The sequence below is a fragment of the Fringilla coelebs genome, assembly GCF_963513975.1.
Source record: "Fringilla coelebs genome assembly, chromosome: 1".
NCBI classification, from domain to species: domain Eukaryota; kingdom Metazoa; phylum Chordata; class Aves; order Passeriformes; family Fringillidae; genus Fringilla; species Fringilla coelebs.
In genome coordinates this window covers 152,435,141-152,458,955 of record NC_140028.1, presented here as the reverse complement: position 1 = coordinate 152,458,955, position 23,815 = coordinate 152,435,141, and the positions used below count along the sequence as shown (strand labels likewise).

The 23,815-nt window shown below is 61.9% G+C and overlaps 4 protein-coding genes across 5 annotated transcripts; 2 read left to right on the top strand and 2 right to left on the bottom strand.

The window, feature by feature from the left end:
- Window positions 1–3,888: 3,888 nt before the first annotated feature.
- On the top strand, window positions 3,889–7,853 carry LOC311157618 (uncharacterized protein; the record flags this gene model as incomplete). The annotated part of the gene is made up of 4 exons (XM_084212414.1): window positions 3,889–4,347; window positions 5,249–5,369; window positions 5,752–5,865; window positions 6,542–7,853. 4 exons carry the CDS (start codon window positions 3,889–3,891, stop codon window positions 7,564–7,566), a joined length of 1,719 nt encoding a protein of 572 aa, XP_084068540.1. The 3' UTR covers window positions 7,567–7,853.
- A 615-nt stretch (window positions 7,854–8,468) lies between these two features.
- LOC311155243 (uncharacterized protein) lies at window positions 8,469–16,299 on the bottom strand. The gene is made up of 7 exons (XM_084208251.1): window positions 16,233–16,299; window positions 15,299–15,568; window positions 15,042–15,168; window positions 14,427–14,612; window positions 12,435–13,613; window positions 11,686–11,811; window positions 8,469–11,048 (listed from the first exon to the last, which is right to left on the bottom strand). Exons 1-7 carry the CDS (start codon window positions 16,254–16,256, stop codon window positions 10,033–10,035), a joined length of 2,928 nt encoding a protein of 975 aa, XP_084064377.1. The 5' UTR covers window positions 16,257–16,299; the 3' UTR covers window positions 8,469–10,032.
- Window positions 16,300–17,045: 746 nt separating this feature from the next.
- On the bottom strand, window positions 17,046–18,225 carry LOC311154557 (uncharacterized protein). Its single transcript, XM_084207169.1, has 4 exons — window positions 18,097–18,225; window positions 17,736–17,789; window positions 17,573–17,656; window positions 17,046–17,389 (listed from the first exon to the last, which is right to left on the bottom strand). The coding sequence occupies exons 1-4, from the start codon at window positions 18,190–18,192 to the stop codon at window positions 17,318–17,320; spliced, it is 306 nt and encodes a 101-aa protein (XP_084063295.1). The 5' UTR covers window positions 18,193–18,225; the 3' UTR covers window positions 17,046–17,317.
- Window positions 18,226–19,264: 1,039 nt separating this feature from the next.
- On the top strand, window positions 19,265–23,815 carry LOC311156435 (uncharacterized protein). 2 transcript variants are annotated; one of them, XM_084210344.1, is made up of 5 exons: window positions 19,265–19,355; window positions 20,783–20,909; window positions 21,508–21,582; window positions 21,778–21,864; window positions 22,058–23,815. In XM_084210344.1, the coding sequence occupies exons 1-5, from the start codon at window positions 19,338–19,340 to the stop codon at window positions 23,107–23,109; spliced, it is 1,359 nt and encodes a 452-aa protein (XP_084066470.1). In that variant the 5' UTR covers window positions 19,265–19,337; the 3' UTR covers window positions 23,110–23,815. The 2 variants fall into 2 exon arrangements, with proteins under 2 accessions (XP_084066470.1, XP_084066469.1); XM_084210343.1 differs by having other exon boundaries at window positions 22,055–23,815.

Sequence of the window (23,815 nt, the reverse complement as noted above, 5' to 3'; positions counted from 1 at the left end):
AAAGTGGGAACTTGATGGAGGAAAGCAGGAGCCCAGTGGTCCCAGAGAACTGCAGCACACGTGAGTGCCTGGCAAATCCTGCTGCTGCTGTAAGGGGTCCTGGACCCCTGCCTGCCTGTTCTTACCCCCCTTCATCACTGCTCTTGCCCTCACAGCACCTGTCCCTCTGGAAGCCACTGCTGTCCTGGAGGATCTCAGCCAGCCGACCCCATCCCCTCCCCACCCGCTCTCCGTGCACTGCCAGGAAGCCGTGGGTCAAAACTGTTCTCCCCCTGCAGCAGGTACTGGGGCAGAACCCTCAGCCCTCCTTGGTGGGGCCAGTAGCTTGGGGATGTCTATTGAGCCTCTCTCCAGGCTTGGGGCTTCCAGGAAAGGGAAGCAAATACTGTTACCAGCCCTGAAACTGTTAGGGATATGGCAAGGCATCAGTGCACCTGCCCAGACAAGCCCCAGGGGGTTGTCAGAGTCCCCTGTCCCCCTTGGTGATGTTTTCCACCTCATACCGCTCCTGGGGTATCTACAGGGATGAGCTGTGGCTGTTCCTGGCTTTTATATAGTCCAGAGACTGAACTGGAAGAGTAGAGTGGGGCCGGGATTTGTGCTGGCTGGGAACAGGGCGGGAGGGAGGGAGTGAGGGTGGGAGCAAAGCCCTTTGCTGTTCATGCCTTAAAACCATGTGGAAAGTGATGTTTGGATTCTAAAAAATTCCCAGGAGATGCTGAAGCGGGGATCCCAATGGAGGTGCTGCAGGAGGAGGTTGCCGCAGAGAAGCCGTCAATGCCCAAAACACCCTCTAAGGATCTGGAAGAGGGCAAGGGTCAGGAAGAGGAGGCTGTGAAAGATTCAGGGAATACTGGCCAAGATCTGGTAGCCAACATTCCTGAAGAACCAGGAAAGGAGGTGACACCAGATGTCCACAAAACGACAGAACAGGCAGATCCCAGTCCAGGGGAGCCAGGGAAGGACTCCTGTGTGGGCCGACCTGTGGCCTGGCAGCGAAATTCCGCCCGGGAATTTTACTCCTGCCCCATCTGCAGGAAAACCTTCCTGCTGAAGATCAACCTCCTGATCCACCAGCGTGGCCACACCAACTGGGTGCCCTATGTCTGCGTCCACTGTGACCGCAAGTTCATGTCCAAGAAGAAAATCAGGCGGCACCTCCGCGCCTGGGCAGCCAACGGGACGTGCCAGCCCTCGGAGCTGGAGGTGTGTCCCAGCCAGGTGCCATTCCCAGCATCCCATCCCCAAACCTGGGCAGCTAACGGGACGTACCAGGCCTCAAAACCAGAGGAGTGTCCCAGTAGGACGCCGTGCCCAACATCTCAGCCCCAAGCCTGGGCACCCAATGGCACCTGCCAGCCCTTGGATGCAAAGGCATGTCCCAGCCAGGGGACACCATGCCCAACATCTCAGCCCCAAGCCTGGGCACCCAATGGCACCTGCCAGCCCTTGGATGCAAAGGCATGTCCCAGCCAGGGGACACCGTGCCCAACATCTCAGCCCCAAGCCTGGGCACCCAATGGCACCTGCCAGCCCTTGGATGCAAAGGCATGTCCCAGCCAGGGGACACCGTGCCCAACATCTCAGCCCCAAGCCTGGGCACCCAATGGCACCTGCCAGCCCTTGGATGCAAACGCATGTCCCAGCCAGGGGACACCGTGCTCAACATCGCAGCCCCAAGCCTGGGTACCCAATGGCACTTGCCAGCCCTTGGATGCAAACGCTTGTCCCAGCCAGGGGCCATGCCCAGCATCCCAGTGTCCAACATCCCAGCCCCAAACCTGGGCAGCCAATGGGACCTGCCAGGCCTCGAAGCCAGAGGAGTGTCCCAGCCAGACCCTGTGCCCGTCCTCCCAGCCACAAGCCCCGAGCAGGGACTGTGGCACGGTGTGGCAGGAGCCCGGCCCCGCCAGGTGCTCGCTGCCACCTGCAAAAGTGATGTACACGTGCACCGAGTGCCGGGAAACCTTTTCCAACCAGGTCTTCCTGACGGTGCACCAGCGCCGGCACTCCGGCCACCACCTCATCCTGTGTCCCTGCTGCAACCGCAGCTTCACCTGGGTCTCGGACTTCGTCCGGCAGCACTGGATGCACATGGGCGTCCGGCCCCACCAGTGTGGCATCTGCCAGAAGACCTTCAAGAGGTTCTCCCACCTCAAGGCGCACCAGAGGATCCACAGGCGGCAGGAGGGGCCGTTCACCTGCGTCAACCCGGGGCCCGTTGTGGCGGCACCCGCAGCAGGAGACGGGGTGGGAAGCCAGGCTGTGACCCCCCAGGGATGGGGCGCTGCTCTCGGACCTTGAGGTGTCCTCCTGGGAACGGGAGGCCGCTGTTGGATCTCAGGGTGTACACCCAGGGGTGGGAAGCTGCTGCTGAAATTTGAGGTGATGTCCCAGAGACTTGAGGTGATCTCCCACGATGCTGCTGATGGACTTTGAGGTGATGTCCCGGACACAGGGTGCTGCTGATGGACTTTAAGTTGACCTCCCTAGGATAAGAGGCTGCTGTCTGATCTTGAGGTGAAGAATGGGATGCTGCTGCTGATGGGCTTTAAGGTGTCCTCTCAGGAATGGGATATGTGATGAATTTTGAGGTGTCTTCCCAGGAATCAGATGCTGCTGTTGAACCTTGAGGTGACGTCCTGAGAACAAGATGGTGCTAGTGGACCTTGAAGTGACTCCCAGGGATGCAATGCTGCTGCTGGATATTGAAGTGACCTCCTGGGGACCGGAGGCCACTGTCAGACCTTCTCCCCTCTGTCCCTCTCCAGCTGAAGGCTGGAACATGGACAACATTTTCTGTCTCCCCTGCCCTGGTGTGGGGACGGGGGACACCTGCCCAGCCCATGTGAGGGGGGCTCCTTGTTCCCAAGCCCTGGTGGGGTGGGTGGGATGATGGGAGTAGGTCCCTTTTCTGGAGAGTGCCAATAGATGCTATAGAAACCAGGATGTTGCCTGTGGATTCCTTGAGGGGGCTCTGGGAGGGTCCTGCTGGGTCCAGCTGGGTGGGCAGCACCAGGAATGGGATCCGTGGGATGGAATGATAAAAGTGAGAATGGAACGCTGGGTGGGGGGTGTCAGCTGCTGCTGGGGGGCTGCAGTCCCAGTCTGAGATGGGGTGGGATGGGATTGGGGGTCTGGATGGGGTTCTGGAATGGCACTGGGGGTTGCTGGGCACTGGGGATTTGAGGGCTGGAGCTGTGGTCCTCATGCACCGGTGGGGATGGATGGGATGAAGATGGAATGGGTGGGATGGGGGTGAAAGGCGATACAGATGGATGGAATGGGGGTGGATGGGAATGGGATGGATGTAGGGATGGGATTGGGATGAGGTGGGATGTGACAGAATGGGATGGGGATGTGGATGTGATAGAAACCAGGATGAGGATGGAGATAGGATGGGATGGGACTGATAGAGCTTGGCTCTTTGCTGTGGGACCTGGCAACAGGACAAGAAGAACAGACAGAAAACTGATGCCCAGGAAGTTCCACCTGGACAGGAGGAAGAACTTTCACCCTGTGCAGTGACTGAGCCCTTGAACAGATTGTCCAGAGAGGGTGTGGAGCCTCCCTCACTGGAGATATTCCAGAATGGTCTGGACACAATCCTGTGCCATGTGCTCTGGGATAACCCTGCCTGAACAGGGAGGTGAGCCCAGATGAGCCACTGTGGCCCCTTCCAGCCTGACCCCTCCTGGGATGGGGATAGTGTGGGGTCGGGCTGTGGATGGGATGGGATGGGATAGGATGGGATGGGATGGGATGGGATGGGATGGGATGGGATGGGGCTGTAACCGGGCCGGGCCGGGGTCTCTCGGTGCGGGCGGGGCGGCGCGGGCGGCGCGGGGCCGGCAGGGGGCGCTGCGGCGGCGGCGGTGAGCGGCGGCCATGGCCCAGTGGGGCCGCGCGCAGGTACCGGCGGGACCCCCCGGCACCGGCACCCCCGTGCCCCCGGCGGGACCCCAGGTCCGGCCGCCCCTCACCGCCCTCTTTCCCCCGCAGCAGGACCCCGAGTGGGCGCCCGAGGCCTGGCAGGGCGCGGGCCCCGATCCCGGCGCGGGCCCCGGCGGGGCGGCCCCGGCGGGGCTGTCGCTGCGGGCGGTGGCGGTGGCGGAGCGGCGGCTGGAGCGCAGCGTGGAGGCGGCGGAGCGGCGGCTGGAGCGGCTGGAGCGGCGCGTGGCGGGGCTGGAGCGCACGGTGCGGGCCGGCGGGGCCCGGCTGGCCGCGCTCCTGAGGGACAACTCCCGCCGCCTCCGCCGCATCCAGCGCCAGCTCCGCCGCTGCCGCTGCGGGGGCAACCGCGCCGGGACCGGCACCGGGACCGGGACCGCCAGGGAGCGGACACAGGTAACCGCCACGGGGTCGGGGCCCAGGGAACCGGGACGGGCCCGCACGGGGACAAGATGGGCCCGGGGGACGGGGATGCGACCCGAGGAAGGGGAACCAGCCCCAGGGAATGAAGAAAGGAACGGGCACCGGGGAATGGGGATCGGGCTGAGCCCACGGGGACAGGGACAAGCTCTGAGGAGTGGGAGCGGGGAGGTGCCAGCGGTGGCAGGGACAAGTTCTGGGTAACGGGATGGGGATGAGCCCATGGTGATGAGGATGAGTCCCAGGGAACAGGGATGCGCCCTCAGTGGCAGGGATGGGGTGTAGGTAATGGGGACGAGCCCCAGCTGATGTGGACAAGCTCCAGATAACAGAGACATGCCAGCGGTGACAAACGGGGACAAGCGCCAGCTAATGGGAATGTGCCAAAGATGGACAGGGATGTGTCCCAGCTCTCAGGGATGTGCTCAGCGTGGCAGGGACAGGCCACAGGTGACAGAGATGTGCCCAAAGCAGAGGGAAAGTGCCCCAGGTGAAAATGTGGCCGTGGGAAGTGCTGTTGCCTCTCAGGAGCTGCGTGGAGCCGGATGGACATGGCTCGTCTGGTGCTTGTCCCTGTCCCCAGGGAAGAGGGGGACCAGAACACCCACCCCAAGTGTTTCAGTCATATTTCAGGGCCCTACTGGGGTGATGTAGGATGGTGCCACTGTCCCGCTCCCACCTGAGGTGTCACTGCTCACCTGGCTGCCAGGATGGATCCTGGCAATCTGCCCCTGGTCTGGGGAGGAACAGCTGAGCCTTGCTGGGGTGTCTGGGGATGTCCCCCCTGATAAGGCTCTGTCCACAGGAGCTCCGGACCCCCAGGGGCTCGGGGAGGGGCTCAGTGGGGACCCCCAGGTGGAGCCTCCTGTACTTGCAGGTGCCAGCGGCGGGCGAGGGTGAGGAGGCCGCTCTGCTGGAGCAGGAGCTGGGGAGCGTGGGCAGCCGGGAGCTCCGTGGGATCGCCAGGAAGGGGAACTACGAGGCCATGGTCCCTCCCGGTGAGGATCACACAGATCATGTCAGAAGCATCATCATCTCTGGGCTGATGCAGCTTCCAAACCCTCCACACATGGAACTTGGGGGGATTCCAGGTGACATGTCCTGCAGCCAATGTTCCTGCACTGTTTTTTCCTGGGATACGGGCTGTACATGGATCACCCTGCAGGACTTGCTGCAGAGAGTCCTACATTTTAGTACTCATTAATTTTGGGCTGAAATTTTACAGCTTGAGTGTCCATCAGGCACTTCCTGGGATAAGCAAAAATCCCGTGCCTGGTTTGGCTGCCAGTGGCCTGTGTGATCAGATGTCCTGGAATTCCAGGACCCCGCTTTGGGTGGTCCCCACTGTCAGCAATTCATCTCATTGCTCCTCCTTCCCAGGGCCCGAGGATGCTGGCTCCAAGCCTGCACTGCTGCCACCGGCTGAGGACAGGGAGGATCCAGGGAGCCCCGGGCTGCCGGCGAAGGGAGCGGTGCCAGGACAGCTTGGTGACAGTGAGTGGCAGCGAGGGTGACTGAGGATGGGCACTGACAACCTGCCCAGACTGGGCAGCGTTCTTAAGGATGGAAAATGGGAAAACCTGGGGCAAGGCTCAGTGAGAGTGGCTCTGGAGCTGGGTACCTGTGGGTGGATGCTCCCTCCTGCTTTGGGAAGGCTTTGCTTTGATCCTTTTCCCTGGATTCACACGCTTAAACTCTGCCATTCCTCATGGGGTTCTTTCCAGGATGGAGGACTCTGTACCTCAGCTTTGCCTTCACATTCCCTCTGGTTTGGTTTTTTTGTGAGGATTGTATTGTCAGTCCATAGTTACATTGAGTCCAGCATGCCCAGGGCAGTGGTGAAGTCTCCATTCAGGAAGGATTTAAAAGCTGTGTGGATGTGGCAGTTGGGGACACGGGACAGTGGTGACCTTGGCAGTGCTTGGTCGATTATTGGACTTGATGATATTTAAGAGCTTTGCAAACCTCCCTAATTCCGTGATTCCGTGATGTCCCTGAGGTCCAACAAGCTGCCTGGTCAACCCCCCTTCACCTCATCTCCTCTTGGGAATTCCTTTCTGCTCCCTTTCGTTCTTTGCCAGTTCCTCTCACCTCTGCTCCCACTCCCACTCTGGAGCTGTAGGCACGGGAGGCTTTCCCTTCCCGGGAATGAACTGTGCTCTCTCCACAGGTGAGATGATCGTGATCAAGACAGAAGAGCAGCAGCCACAGGAGGACGGAGCCGAGCTCCTGGCACTGCCGATGGTGCCCGCGGTCAGGCTGGACGAGGAGGTTCCCCTCAGCCAGGAGCAGCCGGTTTCCTGGGAGAGCCACGGCGTGGCCGGGCCGAAGGCGGCCGGAGAGGGCTTGGGGGAATTCTGCCTGGGGGAATTCAAGCCGGTGGTGGTGCCGGTGGAGGCTCACCCTGCCCCGGGGCTGCCCTTCCCCACGGAGCAGGCGCTGGGCGCGGGCACGGAGCAGCCGTTCGCGCTCGCCCAGGGCATGCCGCTGGGAGAAGACCCCGCGGCCGAGGTGGCGTCGCCGCAGCCCGGCTGGGAGCGGCCGAGTGCCCAGGACGATCCCCGGGCGCTGCCGCCGGGCTGGAAGAGCGTCCGGCTGACGCGGAACCTCCTGGCGCGGCAGCAGAGCCGGGAGAGGAAGAGCAACGGCTCCTTCATCTGCACGTCCTGCGGGAAGAGCCTGGCCCACCACGCCGCGCTGCTGCGGCACCAGCGCCTGCACACGGGCGAGCGGCCCTTCCAGTGCCCGGCCTGCGGCAAGAGCTTCAACGAGAAGTCCAACCTCAACAAGCACTACCGGATCCACACCGGGGAGCGGCCGTACCGCTGCCCCGCCTGCGGCAAGGGCTTCGTGCAGAAGCACCACCTGCAGAAGCACCAGCGCATCCACGGGCCGCAGCTCCGCAGCGCCTGGCCGGGCCGGCCGGCGCGGGGCAGCGCCGCCGGGGAGCGGCTCTACCGCTGCATCGAGTGTGCCGAGAGCTTCCCCCAGAAAGCGTCGCTGGAGGAGCACCAGCGCCGGCACACCCAGCAGCGCCCCTTCCAGTGCCACGGCTGCACCAAGAGCTTCCGGCACCGGCAGTCGCTGAACCACCACCAGAAGGTGCACGCCGTGGCCACCTCTCCGGCCGGCAGCTTGCCGGGACACGAGCCGGAGCTGGAGCCCTGCGAGGCTCTGAGCCAGGACAATCGGTAGCCAGAGGGCTGGAGAAGGAAAGGGACGGCGGTTCTTCAGCGGGGGACACACCGGGCAGCTGGGACTTGTGGCAGCACCGGGAGTTTGTGCAGGATGCTGTGGGACTTGTGGCACCACCTGGGTCTCAGGAGGAGGAGCAGGAGCCTGCTGTGCGTTCAGCAGGGACGGGACTGGCCCCGAGGCAGCAGAGGAAGGTCAGTGACTGGAGCTGACCTGATGGTGCCGCTGCCCTGTGGATTCAGCAGAGGAGTGGCTGTCAGATCCCATGGTGGAACTCGGGTTGTTTGAACACCACCGCTGTGCAGGGAGGGGGGCTGGGAGTGCTCAGTGGCCTGGGGGCAGCTGATAGCCCCGGGAAGGCTGTGGGGGCTGGGTGGCCGGACCAGCCGGGAAGAGAATCAGATAAAAGACTGAGCTGACTGGTCTCCTGTTGTGCTCCAGGGCACCTGGGGGGGTGACATCCCTGGCTCAATAGGGATGGGGCTATCAGGGGAGGAATGCAGGGCTACCTGCTGGGAATGTGTGATGGGAATGTGGAGCAGTCCCACAGGAGTCCCCCACAGGATTCTCAGTAGGATATGGGCACCGTGGGACTCCCTGGCAGTGCTGAGGGACATGTCCCACCCATGGTGGCCAGGGCCACTCCATCCCCTTCCCTTCCCTGCTCATCCTTCCTGGCTGGCATTCCACAACTCTCCCAGTGGCCTGGGGGCTCTGGAGCTGCTGGCAGTGACTCCCAAAACCCTCCTGCTGAGCGCTGTCCTGGCTGATCCTAGTTCTGTGCCCACAGGCACAGCCCCCAAAGCAGCCAGACGTAGAGACAAATACTTTATTGATTCCACAGCCTGAGAAAGGGATCGGGAATGTCGCAGGAAACTGCTCCCGGTCACAGCAGATTTAGAAATGCCAGGCTGGGGCTGCTGGCCCTTCTGCCGGCCTTCAGCACTGACATACCAGCTCAGCCATGCCCCTGGGATCAGCTGGGGAGCACTGGGATCTCTACTGGGCAGGGATAACCAGCCACTGCCTCACTGCCAGATCCATGGTCATGTGTTCTGCCACTGGCACCCCTCCCAGCTCCTGCTGCAGGCTGGGAATGCTCCACACTGCAATCCCAGGGGCAGGAAGTGTGAGACACCAGCCCAGAGGAGCAGTGGGATGTTGTGTGTATTCCTATGGAGCAGCTCAGACACTGCTGTCTGTCCAATGGAGCAGGAGGTGGCTGAGGATCACACGTGGATGTGGCACAGGTGTTCCCTCAGCTCCCAAAGCTTCCCACAGCAGCACCATCACACCCTGGGAGTGACTTGGAATGAAAGATGGGAAAAGCCTACCAGTGCTCACTGCTCAGAGAGGGACAGAGATCTCAAGATATCAAATAATTACATCAAACAACTCAAAACAAAAAACCTGAAAAACAAAATGCAAGAGTCCCAACAGCTGCTCCACTGTGTCCGTGTGGCGCTGGCTCCGGGCGGGAGGTGCTCCCTGTGCACACCCAGCACGTGGGGCTCTGGCCACAGACACTGCTCTGGTGGCTCCAGGGGACACACTGGGGCAGTGCCAGGCCTGGCTTCCACTGGCTGCCTCTGGGCAGGTCCCCTATCCCTGACTGAGGTAGCTGCAGAACTGTTTTCCTATAGGATTCATTAAGGTGGGATTTTGGGCAAAAGGGGACGAGCTGTGGTTGTGAGAGTGGGAGTTTATTCCAGAGCTGAGGGGCTGCTCAGTACAGGCAGATCCACAGGGATCAGGGTGCTGCTGCAGCATGGGGCTGGCTGATCCATCAAGTATTCCTAAAATCACTCTGCACCCATGCAGGATGGTCCTGAGGGTGCCTGTGCCGGCATCCCTGGAATATGCCAGCACAGAATATTGGGGTTTGCTTTGTCCTATGGATCTTCCAGTGCAAAGCTCCGGTGTTCCCAACCTGCTGGAAGGGCTGTTGGTTGATCTCCTCCCCAGGGTGGGGGTGGGAAGGGTGGCCAGGACGCGGTGGGGTCTCAGAGATGTCACTCTCCATCTGGTGTCTCAGTCAGGACGCTTGTTCCATGGAGCAAAGGGCTGCATGGGAATGCTGCCAGCTCCATTCCCTTCTCTCTGCCCTCTTCAGTTGTGTTTTCGAATGCAAGGGGTCAGCTCCAACATCAAAGAATGCAAAAGCTCTGCTTCTGTATGACCAGGATTCACCTGGTCATCTCCCAGGAATGTCAGCTTGGGAAAATTCCAAGTATCAGCCAACAGGAACAAGTCAGTGGAATGGTGAAGCATTATGGATCACTGGAGGCTTCTGCAATTTGCTCTCTGTTGTGGTCTCCAAGCGTCCCATTCTTTCTACAACCCAGGAAGCTCCTAAAACACAGCAGATTCCCATTCTCAGTGTCTCACCAGGTGCAAACCCAACAAACGTGCAGCTTCCTTCCAGGGACACGCACAGCTCAGATCTATCCCGGGGTCTGTCATCTGTCATTTCTCTGTCATCTCCGAAGCCACAGCCCTGGATCCCAGCTGGACCACGGGCTGCACGGCTTTCCTGATGCAGTCAGGGAGCGGGGAGCCTTTGCCCGGGAGCCCCAGTGGCGTTGTCCCCAACAGCAGCACATTGGGCAGGCTCGCTTTTGCAGCCTCAGGGCTCCCATTCTCTTGGGAAGGGCTCCTCTGGGTCTCGGGAGCTTGGTGCTGCAGGGATGCCGGGATAGCAGCGGCGGGCTGGGCCTCGGCCTCCCGCTGGAGCGCGGCCAGAGCCCTCTCGTGGATCTTCTTGTGGCGCAGCAGGTGATTGCTGCGGGTGAAGCACTTGTTGCAGGAGCTGCAGCAGTAGGGCCGGTCCCGCGCGTGGGTCTGGAGGTGCCGCCGCATCGACGTGGAGCAGGACAGGAACTTCTTGCAGTGGGGGCACTTCTGCCTGGGGTTGGGCGGCTGCACGATCCCGGAGCCCGACAGGCCCTCTCTGTCCGGCTCCTCCTTGGGCTGGCCCAGCCAGGCGCCCCCGGCGAGGCCGCCGCCGCACAGCTCCCTGCGCGGGCGGATGCGCAGCTCGGGGTGCACGTTGCCCCAGACCTTGGCGCCGAAGGCTCTGTCCTTGACGTGGATGCTGCGGTGGAGGTCCAGGTGCCGTTTGGTGCTGAAGCCGATCTCGCACACGGGGCACTCGTAGGGCCCCTCCTTGGCGTGGCTGCGCTGGTGGATGATGAGGTTGATCTTGAGGCGGAAGCGCTTCCCGCACTCCGTGCAGGGGTGGGACCATTCCCGCACGTACCCGCGCCGGCAGTTGCCCATCAGGAGGTTGCTGGCCTCGCACCGGTTTGGCTTCTTCTTCAGCTTGGCTTTCACCAGCTCGTTTTTGGGACACTTCTGGATCTCTGAGCCGGGAGAGGGGGTGGATTCCTCTGCCAGCAGCTCAGGCTCCTCTTCCTTCACCTTGACGTCCTCGGGAGAAGCCCCTTCGCACAGTGTTTCATCTTCCATGGATAAGGCTTCCTCTGGAACAGAGAAACCGTGTTGGTGTCGGCACAACTGTGACACAGGACCAGGGCCCCTCCCTGTGCTGTCCCAGAGGCAGCTCTGGGCTTCTCATGACAAGAAAGACATTTAGGGGCTGGAGCATGTCCAGGGAAGGGAACAGAACTGGGGAAGAGTCTGGAGCCCCAGGAGCAGCTGAGGGAGCTGGAAAGGTGCTCAGCCTGGAGAAAAGGAGGCTCAGGGGGGCCCTTGTGGCTCTGCACAGCTCCCTGACAGGAGGGGACAGCCGGGGGGGTCAGGCTCTGCTGCCAGGGAACAGGGACAGGGCAAGGGGAAATGGCCTCAAGCTGTGCCAGGGGAGGTTCAGGTTGGATATTGGGAAAATTCCTTCCCCAAAAGGGTTGTCCAGCCGTGGCACAGTGGCCCAGGGCAGGGATGGAGTGCCAGTCCCTGGAGGGCTCCCAGGCTAAGCCCTCCAAGGGTGCCATGGGGGCCAGTGGGACAAGGGACCCATCTCTAAACCCACATGATGTTGCAGGAAAAAATAAAAGGAACCCCTGAAGCTTCATTTTCCCTCCCAACTTCAAGCCCATCAGCTCTGGAAGCTGCTTCCCACCTGCCTGCCAGGCCCTGTGTCCCCAGCACAGGGTGACTCACCAGTGTCAGGCTCTGCCAGGTCCTCCTCCATCTCCGCGTCCTCCTCCATCTCCGCATCCTCCTCTGCCACCGTCCCCAGCTGATGGTCCCCCAGGGACATCACGTTCATCATCAGGATGGGGAGGTCTGTTTGTAGGGAACAGGGATTTGAAAGACCCATGGGGACCTCCCAAGTCCCTGCTCCAGCAATATGTACCAGAGATTGCTGGGAGTGTGTGGAAGAGCTGGAGAAAGCTGCGGCTTAAGAGCCAGGGTGTGGATCAGCTACCCGGAAAATTCCTTCTGGAAAGGGCTGTCCAGCCCTGGAACAGGCAGTGCTGGAGTCCCTGTTCCTGCAGGATGTGTGGATGTGGCACCTGGGGACATGGGGCCTTGGCAGTGCTGGGGGACAGTTGAACCCAATGATCTCAGACAGCCTTTCCAACCCCAGCAATTCTGTGGAAGGGCTGGAAGGTGTCAGGAGGAACTGGAGTGAAGCCACACATGGACCAAAAACAGAGGGAGGGCTGGGAGGGAAGGACAGCAAGGTACCACATGCCACCACCTCACAGAGCAGCCTCACCCCACCACCTCCACAGGCTGCATTCCTGTGTCCAGACCTTCTTCCACTGTCCTGTGACAACATCCCAAGGCTCCCTGGCAATGCCTCTCCAAGCACCAGGGCCATGCACTTCTGCCCTGGACGCTGCCAGAGCCATGGAGAGCTGGGGAAGGGGAACCCCATCCTCCCTGGCACACCTGGAACTCACCTGGGCCAGCTTCCATGGACATGGGATCCTCTCCTGAAGCCTCTTCCTGCTGCTCCATCTCTCCTGGTGTCTGTGGGGGCTTCTGATTGCTGGGGACACCTGTCTGGAGGAGGTTCTGGCTGTCCCCAGCCTGTGTCTGAGGCAGTGTCTGGCTGTCCCCACTGTGTGCCTGTGGGGACTTGGGGCTGTTCCCAGTCTGTGTCTGTGGGGGTTTTGGGCTGTTCCCACTCTGTGTCCTGGGGAACTCTGGGCTGTCCCCAGTCTCTGTCTGGGGGGGATTCTGGCTGTCCCCATTCAGTGTCTGTGGGGTTTTCTGGCTGTTCCCACTTCGTGTCCATGAGGATTTTGGGCTGTCCCCAGTCTCTGTCTGTGGGGGGGTCTGTCTGTCCCCAGTCTGCATCTGTGGGGTTTTGTGGCTGTTCCCACTTCGTGTCCATGAGGATTTTGGGCTGTCCCCAGTCTCTGTCTGTGGGGGGGTCTGGCTGTCCCCAGTCTGCATCTGTGGGGTTTTGTGGCTGTTCCCACTTCGTGTCCATGAGGATTTTGGGCTGTCCCCAGTCTCTGTCTGTGGGGGGGTCTGGCTGTCCCCAGTCTGCATCTGTGGGGTTTTGTGGCTGTTCCCACTTCGTGTCCATGAGGATTTTGGGCTGTCCCCAGTCTCTGTCTGTGGGGGATTCTGGCTGTCCCCATTCAGTGTCTGTGGGATTTTCTGGCTGTTCCCACTTCGTGTCCGTAAGGATTTTGGGCTGTCCCCAGTCTCTGTCTGTGGGGGGGTCTGTCTGTCCCCAGTCTGCATCTGTGGGGTTTTGTGGCTGTTCCCACTCCGTGTCCATGAGGATTTTGGGCTGTCCCCAGTCTCTGTCTGTGGGGGGTTCTGGCTGTCCCCATTCTGTATTTGTGGAGTTTTCTGGCTGTTCCCACTCCGTGTCCATGAGGATTTTGGGCTGTCCCCAGTCTGCATCTGTGGGGTTTTCTGGTTGTTCCCACTCCGTGTCCGTGGGGATTTTGGGCTGTTCTCAATCTGTGTCTCTGGGGGTTCCTGGATGTCCCCAGTCTGTATCTGTGGGGTTTTCTGGCTGTCCCCAGTCTGTGTCCATGAGGGCTCAGGACCCTTTTCGTTGCTGGGCTCTTCATCCCTCTCCCTGCAGGTCCGGCTGTTAGGCTTGGACTTGGCACCATCTGTTCCCAGGGCACAGAACAGGGACTTTATTAGGATCTGCACTTTTATCCTGCCAGATTCCCAAAGTGAGCCTTGTCCCCTCTCCCAGCCCCAGCAGAGACACAAACACCTCCAACCCCAATGGCAGAGCTGCCTCCTTGGCCCCGGGCAGGATCCACAAGAGAGAAGCTCTGAGTAACAGAACATGAACCCCAAAGGAGATGTCCCTCTGTGTGTCCCTTTTCCTCTCCTCCAGTCCAATCCCCAAACTCCCACCTGGGCTCCAGGTGAGTTTTCCCATGGGACAGCACCTGCCCAGCTTCTCCTGGGGTGCCTTTAACCTTCCCAGCTCCTCAGTCCTGTAGGAAAGAGCCCTCAAACATGGCTCTTCCCACATGTCTGCTGCTCCCAGCTCTGTCTGGGTCTGTCTGTCCCTTTCCAGCACCTCCCACCTTCCTGCCCAGCCCTCCCACTCTAAATCCATGCCCCAAGGCTCCCCACACTCCTCTGTTCCCCCAGGACAAGCAGGGCAGCTCCAGCCTCCTCCTCCCACCTCAGCTCCAGTTCCTCACTTCCCAGCCTGTTTCCTGTCCCTCCACAGCAGGCAGGAATGTCTCTGGAAGCCCCACTCTTACAGGAGGCCTTTCCCACTGCTCCAGACCCTCCTGCAAGGCTCTGATTGCTCTTCTCCATTGGATTCATCCCACCAAGCACAACCATTCCTCTTGGAATGAAGATTCAGGTGCTCCAGGGTGCTTTAGTCCATGGAGTGAGCCCTTCCTTCCTCAGGAAGGGGAGATCTCCAGGACCAGCCACCTCCTCCTGGCACCCACCTGGGGCAGCTCCCATGGGGTTTCCATCTCCTGCAGCCTCATCCGCCTTGTCCCTCTCTTCTGCTGCCCAGAGGGGCTCCTGAGCATCCCCAGTCTGTGTCCATGGGGGCTCCTGACCCTCTTTGTCACTGAGCTCTTCATCCCTCTCCATCTGGGACAGGATCTCGGGCTTGGACACGGCGTAGTCTGGTCGTGGGGCAGAGGATGGGGGGTTGATTAGGATTTGGCTGTGTCTTTGGTCTGGCACATTCCAACAGTGACCCTTGTCCCCTGTCCCAGTCCTGGGGAGACACAAACACCTCATCCCTACTCCAAACACTTCCTTGGCCCCAAGGCAAGACCCACCCCCAAGCACAGAGGCAGCGGAGGAGGAGAGGATCTTAACCCTCAGAACATGAACTAAAATCCCAAATGAGGGAAAAGCTTTGGCTGGAAGTTTTCCCTCTAGTGGAAGTCAGGGAAACCTCCCACTACCCAAGGTTGCTCCAAGCCCCATCCAGCCTGGCTGTGGACTACCAGGGATGTGGGCAACCAGGGCCAGGGCCTCGCCACCTCACAGCCTTCCAAACCCAGGCTATTCCATGATTCCATGAGCTCTAGCCCCACAAGCCTTACCCAGGGACACCAAGGTCTCATAGTTTCCCCTCATCACGGCCCTGTACAGATCCTTCTGCCAGCGCTCCAGCCTCTCCCACTCCAGCTGGTTGAAATACACCGAGATATCATCGAAGGTGAGCGGCACCTGGAATCACAGGGAACTGCCTGGAACCACGCCTGGCTCGGGACACATCCAGCCCCGCTGTGGGGACACGCAGGAGCTCGGCCCCAGCCCTTGCACGGTCCCCAGGATCCCTGGGAAGCGTCGCCGCTACCTTGGGGATCTCCCCCCCGGAGGCGGGGGGCAGGCGCAGGATCCAGAAATTCCTGTTCTTGAGGAGGTTCTCCAGGTTGAGCAGGCGCTGCTGCAGCTGCCCGTAGCCCTGCAGGAGGGTGCTGAGGGCGGCCAGGCCGCTGCCCAGCTCCCCGACCAGGTTCTCGCAGGCCAGCAGCCGCCGCTCCGCGCGCTCCGTGCGGCTCCGCAGCTCCTGCAGCTCCGACGGGGCCGTGCCCGGCGCCGCCTTCCGCCGGAGGCTGCCCGACACCTGCGGGACATGCAGGGTCAGGGCCTGGCCACCGCCCTGGCCACAGGGTGCTCAGGGAATGGGGACCCGCTCGGGACGCCCCCGTAGCCCCGAGGGATGCCCCAGACCCCAATTCCGCAGGGATTTGCCAGAGCCTGGCCGCCACCCCCATGTTCCCCTGTCCCCACCTTCCCACGGAGCAAAGGGAGACCCCCTGAACAGACACCCCAGGGGAACCCCCCGGAGCAGCACCTCTGGGGGGTTCCCCGGTTCCGCCTCTCCCAGGAGCAGCGTCCCTGGGAGATCCCTCACCCCTGAGCCGGTGTCCCCGGGGCAGCCCCATCTTCCCGAGCTGTCACCCACTGCCAGGGTCCAGAGGGACACCCCTGGCTCCAGACCCAGCACCCCTGGGGGCTCCCCCAGCACCCCCTGCCCGGGGGGACCCCTCAACCCCCCAGAACCAGCTCTCCCGGAGAGCCCCGAGCTGTCACCCCTCAAGGACCGCCCCACGACACCTCTGTCCCCCCATGCCCAGGACCCTGAGGGATCCCCCTGATCCCCAGTGCCACTTCCCCCGTGGGACCCCGCACCCCCTGACCCAGCACCGCTGCGGCCCGCCCCGTCCCGTGTCTCGTCGCGCATCCCGGCCCGCGGCGCGTGGCGCGTGGCCCGGGCGGGCCCTGACCTGCGCGGGCCCCCGGCGGGACATGGTTGCGGCCGCCACCGCCGCCTCGGGCCCCGCGCCCGCGCCGCCACCGGGCCCACAGAGGGCGCCGTCCGCCAGAGCGGCACCGCGCGGGGAGCGGCGCCCCCTGGCGGGCGGGAGGAGCAAGCGCCGGGCGGGCGGGGGCGGGGCCACGATGGGGGCGGTGCCAGTAAAGGGGCGGTACCGGAACAGGGGCGGTACCGGAACAGGGGCGGGGTCAGGTCTGGGGGCGGGCCCGGGCCCAGGGTCACCGAGGCCGGGCCCCCAAGGCCGGACCTGCGGGCACTCCCCGGGCCCTGAACTGGGAGCCCTGCGGGACCCCCGGACCAGCCCCACGTCCTCTGGGAGCAGCATTCCCGGGGGATCTCCCCATCCCTGTGATCCAGCATTCTTGGGGGTCCGCCATTCCCCTGAACTGGAAGCCATGAGGGGACTCCCAGGACTGGCATTGCTGGGGGGTCCCCCAGCCCCAACTCCCCCGGAACCAGCATTCCTGGGGGGGTATCCCCATCCCTATGATCCAGCATTCCTGGGGCATCTCGCCATCCCTGTGATCCAGCATTCTGGGGAACTCCCATGCCTTTGGACTGACATTCCTGAGGGACCCCCAGGACCAGCACCCCTGGGGTCATCCCGCAGTCCTCCTGTGCAGTCTCCCCACGGGTTGGCTCCGACCTCCGGTGTCCCCAGTGTCCCCACACCGCCACCCCGCCCAGCCCAGCACGGGTCGGCTCTGCCGGGGTTCACCCACCCAGCGAGTGTCCCCCCAAGCGCATCCGCTCCCTCCGGTGTGCCAGCTTTATTTGGGGGCTTGGCAAGGCGGGGGCGGCTGCCCCAGAAGCATTTTGGGGGTGGGAAGGGCGGGGGGCTCAGCGCAGAGGAGGGAGCGGGCGGCTGAGCTCTCTGCTGCCGTGGGGCTGCTCCTGCTGTCCAGCGGCATTCCCAGGCTCCGGCATCGCTGCCGCCGTGCTCTCGGCTGCTCGGTGACTCCTGCAACGCCCCGCGGGGGCTGCCGGCGGGTCCCCGCCGGGCCCGGGCTCCTGCCGGAGCTCCGTTTTCACCTGTCACAGCAGCGGGATGCGCCCGGGGTGTCCGGCGGCCTGGGCCGGCTCCGGGCTCTCCCTCCTGGCTCTGCCCTGCGGGAGTGAGCGCGGCGTCACACGGAGCCAGGGAGATCCCGTCCCGTCCCGTCCCGTCCCGTCCTATCCCATCCCATCCCGTCCCATCCTATCCCGTCCCATCCCGTCCCCTCCCGTCCCACCCCATGCCAATCTCCATTCCCACCCCATTCCCGGGCAGCCCCGGGGACGCTCCGGTACCTCCAGTCCCTTCCCGCTCCGTGCCCGCCTGCCCGGCTGAGCCGCCTCCTCCTCCCGGGAATTCCAGGGCATCGACTGCGACTCCTGCGGGACACACGCGGGTGTGGGAGCCCCATCCCCCGCCCCCATTCCCGCATTCCCGCATTCCCGCATCCCGGCTCACCTCGCTCAGCACGGAGAAGCAGCCGGAGCAGGGTCTGTGCGGCCGCCGCCGGCCCTGCGGAGGAAAGGCTGGGATCGGCATCTCCCGGAGCGCAGCGGGCAATGCGGGCAGGACCGGGAATGCCGGTGATCCCCCCGGTCCCGCCGTGCCCCCCCCGGGATCTCCCGCGGCTGCGGGGGGCCCGGGAGTGCCGAGCCCATCCCCGCAGGGAAGGGGAGGCTGGAAAAGCTGCACGCCGGGATTTGTCCGGGTTCGGTGCCGGGACAGCCCCGAGGGGCAGGAGGGGGCACGGGCTGCTGCCCAGCTCTGGCATTCCCGGCCCCGTTATTCCCCGTTTTAGCCCTCTCTGCACACCACCGACCTCTCTCCCGCGTGCCGCCATCCCGGAGCCGCCGTGCTCAGCTCCAGCCACTCCGGCCACGGCCACGGCCACGGCGCAGAGCAGCCACAGCCTCATGGTGTCCCCGCGGCTGTGCCGGGCCCGCGGCCACTGCCCCGTCTGGACATTGGCCCCGGTGTCACCACGGTGACCCCGGAAAGGTCACTCGGGGCCGGAGCTGCCGGACACAGGGAGAGGAAAGGGCCAGTTCTGGATAAGGATGAGCTGGAGGAAGCTTCTCCCCAGAACTCTGCCTTGGGGGTCCTGCTCTTGCTGCACTCCTCTCACGGGGTCCTGGAATCCTGGCATGGCCTGGGCTGGGATTTAAGGATCATCCTGCCAACAGCAATTCCAGATCCTGCTGCTATTGCTGCGATAACCCCCACAATTCCAGGCTCTGGGATTGTCGTTAAACCAAACCAGGCTCGCTGTATCTGTTTAGTGACGAGCAATTAGTCCTGGCCACTCCTGAGGATCCCTAGGATACGATGGAATTTGATTCACTCCAATTTCCTGGCTTTTGGTGGTGCGGATGTGAAGGGTGCAGGCAGGACAGAGGAATTCCATAGGGAATTCCTGGGGGTAGATGGAAACTGCTTGCAGGTGCTTGGTGGGAAAGGAATCATGGACAAGCTGCACACGGGAAATACAGAATCGTTGGGAAATTTATCCAGAAGAGGGAAATCTGAAGGAGGTGAATTCAGGAGGCGGCAGGGAGGGACCTGCGGGCAGCGAGGAACCTGCAGGCCTCAGGCAAGGCCATGGGAAATCCCGGAATCGGGACCAGATCTGAGAACTCTCTGGTGGAAAACCTGAGGATTCTCACGCTAAATTTGGGATTTTGGGAGAATCGGTGACTCTGGAGACCAAACGGGATGGGAGCAGGCTGGATCCGGGAAGGGCTCGGCCTGCGCTCCCAGGGAACGGGGACAGGACGGGAGGGAACGGCCTCAGGGGAGGGACAGCGGGACAGTCCCTCCCGGGAAGGGCCGGGCCGCGTTCCCGTTCCCCTTCCCGTTGCGCTTCCCGTTCCCATTGGCATCTGACCCCGGCCCCTCACGTGCCGGGGTCACCGCGGCGCTTCCGGGGCGTCGCTTCCGGCCGGGCCATGGCGGCGCTTCCGCTGTGGGCGGAGCCTGTGCCGGAAGCGCGTGCGGGAGAGGCGGAGGGAGACGCCGGGACCCCCCCGTGCCCCCGGAGACCCGCGGGGCCCCCCGGCCGCCATGGCGGGGCAAGCGCAGGTAGGAGCCAGGAGCTGCCTGGGAGAGCCCCGGGCCGCCCTCGCCGTCGCCAGGGCCCTCGATGTGCCGACCCCCGACTCCCCGATCCACGGGGGTCCCGCAGCCCCCCCTCGGCAGCTGCTGGCGGAGCTCGGCCCCCAATGGCCAGAGACACCCTACCCCCATCACCCCCCCAGCCCCACCCCGAAAACCGAAATCACTCCCATCACACCCCCGATCCCACCCCATCAACCCCTCCATTGTCCCCCACTCCCTTGAAATTCCGCCCTGAGGACCCCCCATCACCCCCACCCCATCCCTCCCCACCCCGTCACCCCCCAAAATCCCCATCACTCCCCAAATCCCCATCAGCCCCTAAAAACCCCCATTCCATGCCCCCAGTCCCACCCCCATCACCCCCCAGCCCAAAACCCCTCTCACCCCCACACTCCCCCCCACATCCCTCCCCTCCCTCTCTCTGCCCCCGTTCCCCCATCCCCCCTGGGATCACTCCCGAGGGATTTCCTGGGATGGGCCCTGGGGGTCACGGCGGCCTCTGGGAATGTCCCCCAGGTGACCTGGGGTCCTGGACTACCCCAATCCCACGGGCATCACGGAGTGCTCCCGGTAGGAACGGTAAAACACATCCCAAGACGCTGGATTCCAGCCTGTCCTTCTCCCAGATGCGTCCTTCCCACCCCAGTGGGGAACACACCTTCCAGGCACAGCCCCATCCATGGCCTCATGTCCTGGGAGCTCCTTTGGGCTGGGAAAGGCTTCTCCTGCTGGGAGGGACGGGGTGATCCCTGAGGAGGGGGTGATCCCAGAGGAAGGATTAGATCTGTGAGAGAAGCTGTGATCCCTGAGGGAGGATTAGATCTGTGAGGGAAGCTGTGATCCCTGAGGGAGGATTAGATCTGTGAGGGAAGCTGTGGTCTCTGAGGGAGGATTAGATCCCTGAGGGAGGGTTAGATCTGTGAGGGAAGCTGTGGTCTCTGAGGGAGGATTAGATCCCTGAGGGAGGGTTAGATCTGTGAGGGAAGCTGTGATCTCTGAGGGAGGGTTAGATCCCTGAGGGAAGCTGTGATCCCTGAGGGAAGGTGTGATCTCTGAGGAGGGGGCTATCCCTGAGGGAGGATTAGATCCTGAGGGAGGATTTGATCGCTGAGGTAAGCTGTGATCCATGAGGGAGGAGTTGATCCCTGAGGGAGGATTAGATCCATTAGGGAAGGTGTGATCTCTGAGGGAGGTTTAGATCCCTGAGGGAAGCTGCGATCCCTGAGGGAGTGTGTGATCCCTGAGGGGGGGGGTGTGATCCCTGACAGAGGATTAGATCCCTGAGGAGGGTATTATCCCTGAGGGGGAAGAGTGTGATCCCTGAGGGAGGGTGTGATCCCTGAGGGAAGCTGTGGTCCCTGAGGAAGCTGTGGTCCCTGGTCCCGTGGCAGGAGCTGATGGCCTTCGAGGACGTGGCGGTGTTGCTGAGCCGGGCCGAGTGGGACGCACTCACGGCGGAGCAGCGGGAGCTGTACCGGGACGTCGTGTTTGACACCTACGAGCTGCTGACCTCCCTGGGTAATCCTGGGAACTGCCCCAGCCAGGGCTTCCCTCAGATCCCACCCCAGCAGCTTCCAGAGCACTGAATCCCAGAATCCCACAGTGGCTGAAGTTGGAACAGGCCTTAGAGATGGCAGAGTCCAACAATTCCCCAACATTGCCAAGGCCACCACTAATCCATGTCTCCAAGTGTCTCAGCCTCACAGCCTTCCAATCCCTCCAGGGCTGGACAACCATTCCTGTGAGGAGTTTTCCCTTCTAGGGGCTGATCAGGGAGTTTAGTGCTGGAAAAGATAGTGCTGGGTCTGGGTTTAAGCACCCCTGGAAATGATTCCCTAAGATCAGGAAGCATGATGGGATGTCCCACCCCTGGGATAAACAGGAGACATTCCCTTGCTGGGAAAGCCTGTCAGTGGAACTGGGAAGCTGTGGAACTTCCCACACTTCCATCAGGGCACTCATGAATAAATCCCTCTTCAGCAGCAGCTCCAGTTTCTCCCTCGCTTTTCCCATATCCCAGAGGTACTTCCATGCACAGTGAGGCACATCTGGGGTGTCCCAGTCCTTGGTTTTCCTGTGATCAGGGACAGTCCAACGTCCTCTGTCCCATTCCCAGGTTATCCAGGCCCCAAGCCTGACATCCTGCACCGGCTGGAGCGCGGGGAAGAGCCATGGATCTGCTCATCCCCAGGTGAGCAGCAACATCCCGACCCTGTGGGATGGAATCCACATCCAGGATGGGGTCAGGGTTTCCTGCTCCATCCCCGTGGCTGTGGAGAAGTCAGGATTCCTGGTGGGGACAAGGACAGGGCTCTTCCTTCATTCCCATGGGTGTGAGAATCAGGATTTCCAGCCTGGCTGGTGACATCTGCTGTTTTCCCTGCAGGACATGCTGGGAGCTGGCTGGAGGAGCCTTCCTCTGGCTGGTGGCCCAGAGCCAGCATGTACCAGGGGCTGGAGACCTCGTGTCCAGGTGAGTTCTGCTCCCTCCTGCTCCAGCCCCATCCCTGGGCCACTCCCAGGGCTTCTCCCACTGCGGGGCTCCCCTGATGTCTGGCAGAGGTTGGGATGTGGAGCCCAAGCAGTCCCAGACTGAGAAGAAGGGATGTTTCTCTCCCTGCTCCAGCCAGGAATGATCCAACCCCTTCCCACCTCTCTCCCAGCAGGATGGAGCACGTTGCAGTGTCTCCAAGACAGGAACTTCCAGAAGTTTGGCTGTCATGAGGGAAGGAGCGAAGTCCCGTTGGAAGCAGAGAGTGGAGTGGGGAGCCAAACCCAGCCATGGCCTGTGAAGGAGGAAGTGGAGGATAAACCTGGACTCATGGAAGACCTAACCCGCAGTGAGACATTGCCGGTTCATTCCATGATGGAACAGCAGAGCCTGCATCCTTGGGAACAGCTGTGGAATGGCCCTGGGGAGAGGAATCATGGGAATGCTCAAAACCATGGACACAGTGTGGGAGAGGCGGCGCTTCTCCCGGGCACCCAGGGGCTGCGGGTGGAGGAGCTGCGAGCGGCGGTGGCGAAGGACCATAGCTACTGCCTCCGGAGCGAGCCGCCCACGCCCTGTGCCCTCCAGCCCTGCTCCCTGTGGGAGCACAGCTACTGCCTGCAGCACTGGGCCGGAGGAAGCAGCGAGGCCGGGAGGAGCCGCGAGGGTGGCACCCTCCTGGCCGTGCACCGCCGGCAGGCGCAGCAGCAATCCTGCTGGCACAGGACATTCCGGAGAGCCAGGGATATCCTGCGGCGCTACCAGCCCTACTGGAGGTTGGGGTTTCCGTGGAGAGACCGCTCCAGCTCTGGCGATGCCACACAGGGGACGAACCCCGGGGTTTGTCCTCCGACGGATGCGGCCGCACCGCGCCAGGTCTGGAGCTCCGGGAACGCTGAGGGGGTGACGTTGGACACGCGACGTGCCCCGGAGAGGATTTTGGGAACTGGACCTTCACCCCCTGCCCTAATCCTGAATGCAGGGGCAGGGAAAGGAGTGAAGCCTCTGGAGCATCCCGGTGCTAGGCAGGAGCTTGAAGGATACGCGGAACTCCAGAAATCACAGGAGGTGTCGCTCCAGGACGTGTTCCGGAACGTGCTGAAGGCGGTCAGGTACATACTGGACTCCATGTGCCAGAAGTTTGAGCTCCAGGGGGTCTCTCAAGGGAAGAGCATCTGGCCCATCATCATCCAGATCGACAACTTGACAGAGATCAGGAAGCTCTGACTCCCGGAGGGAAACTGGGATTGGATTCCCTGAGGCACAGCACTCAACCCCCCCTAGTTCCAGGGGGTTCAGGAGGAGAAACGTGGCAGAGGTGGATGGGGGGGTGTAAAACTGGGAATGTGGGGCCTGCCCTGAACTGGGATTGATTGAGAGGCTTTGGAGAAAAGCAGTGGGAAAGGGGAGGATTTGTGTGGCTCAAAGGAGGAAAGAAGGAAAAGTGAGCATGGGATCCTGAAATCCTGGAATGGCTTGGGTTGGAAGGGATGTTAAATCCATCTCTAAAGACCAACCAGAGGTGAGGCTGTGTTCCTGTCACCAAAACAATGGGAAAACAAAAAACTCCAATGTTTTTAATGTTATACAAGGCATTTTCTCATCTCTGGCTGGGATATGCAACAGGAATTATTTCACCCACACATGGCCTGGGTGTGCAGAGAAAATCATCCCATGGCAGGCAAAATTACTCGATTTTCCCCAAACTTTACCCAGTCCAAAACCCACAGAAATCCATTGGTTCAATGCTTATTGGTTCCAAATTGCAGAGTTCTCAGAATTCAGTTTTTTATTGGATGGGGATTCTTTTGCCTCTGATGTTTATTAGGCCCTCACTAATTTATTTATCAGCCTTTTCCAGCCCCAGGGGTCTGGAGAAGATGTTCCTCGATGTTTGCTGGTGGTTGTTATTTTTTGGGTGTCTTTTGGGCTA

Excerpts from the sequence above, each read along its gene's own strand:
- LOC311154557 (XM_084207169.1), bottom strand. The coding sequence starts at position 18,192 with ATGAGGCTGTGGCTGCTCTGCGCCGTGGCCGTGGCCGTGGCCGGAGTG. Across the intron at positions 17,790-18,096 it reads TGGCGGCACGCGGGAGAGAG|GGCCGGCGGCGGCCGCACAG; the intron begins GTCGGTGGTGTG and ends TTTCCTCCGCAG. Across the intron at positions 17,657-17,735 it reads GCTTCTCCGTGCTGAGCGAG|GAGTCGCAGTCGATGCCCTG; the intron begins GTGAGCCGGGAT and ends TGTGTCCCGCAG.
- LOC311156435 (XM_084210343.1), top strand. Across the intron at positions 20,910-21,507 it reads CGAGCTGCTGACCTCCCTGG|GTTATCCAGGCCCCAAGCCT; the intron begins GTAATCCTGGGA and ends TCCCATTCCCAG. Across the intron at positions 21,865-22,054 it reads GCTGGAGACCTCGTGTCCAG|CAGGATGGAGCACGTTGCAG; the intron begins GTGAGTTCTGCT and ends CCTCTCTCCCAG.
- LOC311155243 (XM_084208251.1), bottom strand. The coding sequence starts at position 16,256 with ATGTCCCGCCGGGGGCCCGCGCAG. Across the intron at positions 11,812-12,434 it reads GTCCATGGAAGCTGGCCCAG|ACCTCCCCATCCTGATGATG; the intron begins GTGAGTTCCAGG and ends CCCTACAAACAG. Across the intron at positions 11,049-11,685 it reads CCTGGCAGAGCCTGACACTG|AGGAAGCCTTATCCATGGAA; the intron begins GTGAGTCACCCT and ends TCTCTGTTCCAG.